Here is a 6,000-nt window from a genome sequence, read left to right on the forward strand (position 1 = left end):
TCCCTCATAAGCATTTTTAAGCTTATCCCACAAAGCTTGAGCATTGTCACAATGCACAACTTTCACAAACTTAGATTCTAACAATCCACACAAGATAGCATTCATAGCCTTTGCATTGCTTTCAAAGGCTCTCTTTTCATCAACAGTAGAAGGAGGATTTTGAGGTGTATAGCCAGTTGAAACAAAATTCTAGACATCAAAACCAAACGACATTAAGTAAGCTCGCATTCTAACACACCAAAAGGCATGGTTTGATCCATTGAATAATGGAGCTCTATTCGTTGCAAGACCTTCCAGAGCATTCATCTCCGTGTGCCAACAGGGCCCTCAAACTTTTAAGCTTTAATAGAAGGTACCAGCTTTGATACCAATTGAGAATCACACAAGAAACACTGAGAGGGGTGGGGGGCGTGAATCAAATATTTCAAACTTTTCTAAACTCCAGCACACTCAAGAAACCAATTAACATACAAAGCTAAAAATGCAAACAAAATACAAGACAAGAACTCAGATTTATTTTGTGGAAAACCCTTTCGAGTGTCAAAACCACGGTACAAAAATTTCTTCAATATCTTAGAATGGGCACCAACCCAGATTACAAAGTACACAACTAGAAAGTGAACTCCAATTCTCTTCATAGCTCCCATTGTGTTTAGAAGGGGCTCCAACCCCTGTATAACCAAGAGCACCAACTCTCCCTAAAACAAAATTTGAAAACTCAGACCAACCACTCCTCAAGACACACTGAGCAAAACAGAACTCCAACTCAGGAAAATCTCAGATATCAGAAGAAGAATTCAAACTCCAGAACCATCTGCAGCAATTCAACTTTGCTTTAGATTACACACTGCCTCAGAGAAGTAAAATTTGCTCTTTCCACAATGAACATTCTACTCCTTTTAGAAAAGTACGACTCAGCTTAGAGAAGAAGCACGCTCATGAGTCACGGCACAACCACCACTCTTCCTGCAACACCAACACCCATAACTCTAAAACCGATCTGCTACATAATGCGATAGTGCTCAGAAATCGATACAATTCACAATATGCTGAAAGCACCTCATTTTCTAACAAAACGTTAATCAGCCACAATATCAATTTTCTTTCGTTTTTTTGTAATTTAAAACAATAATCTCTCCAATCATAGACCCCACGGCATACTACAATTATTTTTTTTGTATATTCACCTTCCAAGAAGCGCCAACACACCAATTTTCAAAAAATAAATCAATATTCACGAACGCGGGAAATAAATTTGAATTACCACGATTCACCCAGAATTTCGAACTTTCGAGAGCATTCAAATTTTTTAATACAATGTCTGCTAGAAGTTTTTTAGTGCATCACCTTCAAAAATCCGTCCACAACACATCAAATCAAGAGATGGAAAAGTAAAATAAAAACGCATCCAATAACTCTTTACTCCATCGCACTTTCAGAAAAAAATCGTGCTCAATAAATGACCAGACTTCACCAGTTTTTGCACTCAAAAGGTAACGCCAAACATTATGTCCTCAGGTTCGTGTTCTTTTTTTCTAAAATCCCCATCTACAGAGACTAGTAGCAAATTCACGAAGTCTCACACATGACGCAGAAGCCAAGCCAATGCATGTACTAATAAGCCTGCTGAAACTCTTGCCGTCTCATATTAATTAAAAAAACGAATCCACAAGAGGCGTTGCTGAACATAATAGGCCCACAAATTTTTACACAAATAGGCAGCTTGGAAATATTATCGGGTATACCATAATATCGAAGTAGGCAGTTTGGAATTTTATGGCAGCCTTCCTTCAACAAACGGGAACCACCGAAAGTTTTTTTAAAAACTGCCGCATATAACCCAACCGAAATTATTACGGCACTCTCTATGAATTCACATCGAAATTTTTAAAATTCCCACTCACGTCCTCGAAAGCTCAAAGCATCCAGCTCCTGTCTATTTACGGCATATAAAAAAAACGCATTAGTAAGTGATTGCGTTGATAACACAATCCATACCTCTGACATCATAAATTCGATGCCACCACTATCAACTTTATGAAATATGAAGACCACACATAGTGTTTCCAAAATAAAACGGCAACCTTAAAAAATGAACTTGCTCACTAAATGCCAAAAAGAAATTCGATTCACTACTTGACCATTTTGAAAATTCAACGCTATCAAAGCAAATAGAATATTGAGCATATGACATGGCATAGAATCTGATTTGGCTGCTGATAGAAGTCAGGCAAGCACACAGCTCAAACTGGCAGGCAACCAAGTAGCTGAACAAAGCTAGCAAGTAGACAGCTCAACCAAGCACACAAGCAGCTCAAATAAACTTCAATAAACTTCAAAATTGGCCTTACATTAATAACAAAAATTCCAACAGAATATGGGTCAATAAAGTTTGACTCAAAAAACTATGCAATTAATTTTCGATAATACATCTCATCAATCATTTCCTTATGAAATTCATGAATATTACATCTTAAAAGCGAATTGTTATGACTGCAATTCTAGTTGACAATTGTGGAAATTTTCTAACCCAATATTCAAAATTTTCTTACTTGATATTGTCGTAGAACTTATAAGTAAACATAAGAAGAAAAATTTGGGTACGGATTACCAATCTAGAATATTGTAAGAAACACGAATTTGTAGTCTTTCCTACATAAAAATTGAAACATTATATGTGTATGTATACACACTTGTCCAAAAAGGACACCATTGTTTACATATTCACTATGTAACCCGGGGACGTGTCCGCGACCTGAAACCCTGTCCCAGTCCCGAGAGCGTTTCGAGGACTTGGGGACGGCCAGGGGACGTTTCCCCCCATCCCCAAATTGCCCATAATTTAGAGGGGACATCCCCGAAACGGGGGAATGTCTGCCCTAGCTATGGGGGACATCCTTACCTCCCGGGGACGGCTGGGGACGTCCCCAATCCGTCCTTGGGACAGCGAGACTTCCCCCACATCTAAGATTTAAAAAATATTAAAAAAATAAAAAATGTTGTATTTTCAATTTTCTAATATGGGTGCCCATTAATTCAAATTGTTATTAAAAAAATTAAAAGGCAACATTAATTAAATTTTAAATTTATTAAAATTTAATTCATATCAAACGTTTAAAATTAATTCATATCATAAATAGAAAATATTAAATTGTTAAACATTTAAAAATTTAGAATTAATAAATAATAAATTATAAATAGGAAATCAAAATAATAAATTATTAATTCATTAGTACTATTCTGATTTTCATATCGTAATTGACAATAAAACTCTATGGCAGCAGTGTAGCCTTTGGGCATTTTGACATTTTGTATGTTATTTCTTTAATATCTATTATGATATGCATATTGACAATGTGAATGAATTGAAATTCTAAATTCTGAATGCATAATTGCATATTGAGTATTGACAATGTTGTATGTTCAGAATTTACATTCTAAAATGTTTTCATAGTATCATACACATGCTATATCCAATGTTTTCATATGAATATAATGTATATATGCATGCTTTATCCATGTTTCCATATGAACATTTAGAATTTTCCTATATATTTTAAATTTTCCTTATATATTATATAGCCGTCCCCTTTGCCATCCCCTTGCCGTCCCCAAATTTGACAAAAAAGTTTATCATCCGGAAAATGTGTCCTGCCGTCCCTGTCCCGGGAACATAGCATATTCATGTTGGTGTTAATTGTAAGATAGAATTGAAGATGAGGAATGTTTAATAGTTCGATAGAGGCACTTTTCCCATTTTCAGTGACCATTTTTTGGTTTATTTGAGAATTCGTCATTTCAAAACGCACAGGTTGGCTAGTTGACTTTAGGTGTTAGAATTGCTTTAGAGTGCTCAAATATATTTCACATAGGATTTGATGCCACTCAAAATTACTAACATGAGCAGAGATAGAACTAACATGTAGAGGTATACTTACTCACTAGTTTAGTTCAAGGTTTATGATAGATTTCTGTGTGCGCCAAGTTTTTAGAACTAAATACCATCAGATTTGGTAATTCCAAAAATCTACGGTGTATTTAGCTTACTACATATGCCTTTTTAAATATTTGACTTCAAAGTGCTTGGTCTATACTATCGACTGACACGCTGCTCAATGTGTCAACAGGTTCCAAAATTTGTTCTATTAAAGATGCTTGGGAGATCCACAGTTAGAAACTTCGTGATTCAAGAGCTGATCAGTTCAACTTTGGCTGACTATACTGCACAGGCAAGTTAAATATTTGATGCAACTTTCCCTATTCTCTTTCTTTGATCATGGCCATCTTTATATGGCACAGCAAGTTCTTATTTCTTCAGTACTGAAACCAGGAAAATCTAAATGTCAAAGAAGAATTAAATACTAAGGAAAGTGCTGAAGAACTAGATGCAGCATTTGAACCAGGAAAAAAGTTTAGCTTTAGTGCTGTGATAGAGCTTGAAGAAGAGAAGCCAGAAAATGAACAAGAAAAAGAGTTCGAAAATGAACAAGAAGAGGAAGTAATAGAAGTAGAAACAGCTAGCTGATACTTTGGATCCAAACTTCATGGTTTTGAGGTCCGACAAGTGATCTGTTTATTTGCTTCATTGTGGAAGTCTTTTTCTCCTCTCTTGGATGTTAGTCATTAAGAAGCCGTAGAAAGTTGCAGAAGCTTTTGTTTGGCTAAGTAATTTTATTGATATAGTTACAAAGGGCCTACTTGATGACAAGTTGCATGGTTTCTGATTCAGTAGGAATTTGTCATTTAATTCATTATATTTAGGACATCAATCTTCTTAAGGGCAGGCCTCCAGTAGTAATAGCTTTACTCGGAATTTACACTGTAGATTTGTGAGTGATTCATTTCTTTTAAACGTATACTGATAGTAAATAAGAACAAGAGAGAGCATATTTAAATATGGTTGTATCACAGATAAAAAAATATATGTACATGGAAGTATCAATTAATGATTGCAGACAATAATTGTTTTTGTGAGCAGTTTTGTATTGAAAAATTGACATAGAAAATTGTGGGTGGCAGAATGTTTTAGAAAAATGGTCAACCTTGCAGAATAAGGAGACATGGTATACAGAGTATATGGGTATATTTGAATATAATCAGCAGTGGATGTGGGTATGGGTAAAGGAACGGGATCCACACCCCTGAACTGAACTTTTTGTATCAGAATGGTTAACATGTATATGTAAAACAATTGATAATAGTCTCCATCTGATAGAAGATTATCTAGGGAAAAATTGCACCACTTTTATGATGCAGATTTAATTTAAACATTTAGGAATGGATCAGCTCTATTGATAGGCAAGTTTGCACCTTTAATAGCCTCACCCTAGTAGACTTAGATGCATCAAATTATAACCTGCACCCATACATCATTGTTGGCAAGTATTCAATGAGACATTAGCTTATTTTCTATTCTCCTTTTGCAATTGGAGATCCATTATTGAGCAACAGGATTTAATTATGTACTTGGTATAAATGCCTTACAACATGATTAACTAATTTTTTTAATGAATATTAAAATTGATCTAATATGGACTATGACGTGGTGGTGGTTATGGGTCAAATGAACAACTAGTTATCATATGCACATGGTACACAACAGAAGACACAAAAGGTGTTTCAGAGAATTAATACCATGATTATCACAAAAAATATCACTACAAGATTATTGGCTACTCTTCCATAAAAATGACAACATAGATATGGAGGGACTCTACATCATGAAGCCAGTAGTGATCAATGATCACCATCAACTAGTACAATCTACATTCTGGGCAACTTCCTCCCCAAAGCTAACACATGCATAGTTTGCTTGCTCAATGCATAAATTAGCCGATGCTCAATTCTCATTCCAATATATGTGAGTATCCAATGCTAACCCTTTGCCCTTTCATTTGCTGCAGTTGTATGGACTCGAGAAAAAATTGGCCTCTTCACTAGGTACAATTTCCAAGAGAAAAAATTTATCGTGCTCAAGTTGGTTCACCTTCCAAAGAAACT

The 6,000-nt window shown here is 35.3% G+C and overlaps 1 protein-coding gene across 2 annotated transcripts in view; it reads left to right on the forward strand.

Annotated features, from left to right (window-relative positions):
* LOC131028834 (uncharacterized) overlaps positions 1-4,977 on the forward strand; it is a 68,812-nt gene extending 63,835 nt beyond the window's left edge. For both annotated transcript variants that reach the window (XM_057959186.2, XM_057959187.2), the window contains exons 7-8: positions 4,128-4,229; positions 4,331-4,977. In XM_057959186.2, coding sequence (XP_057815169.2) covers positions 4,128-4,229; positions 4,331-4,525 — 297 coding nt within the window. In that variant the 3' untranslated portion in view covers positions 4,526-4,977. The remainder of the gene's footprint in view (positions 1-4,127; positions 4,230-4,330) is intronic.
* The last annotated feature ends 1,023 nt before the right edge of the window (positions 4,978-6,000 follow it).

This window comes from Cryptomeria japonica, chromosome 5 (genome assembly GCF_030272615.1).
Source record: "Cryptomeria japonica chromosome 5, Sugi_1.0, whole genome shotgun sequence".
NCBI classification, from domain to species: Eukaryota; Viridiplantae; Streptophyta; class Pinopsida; order Cupressales; family Cupressaceae; genus Cryptomeria; species Cryptomeria japonica.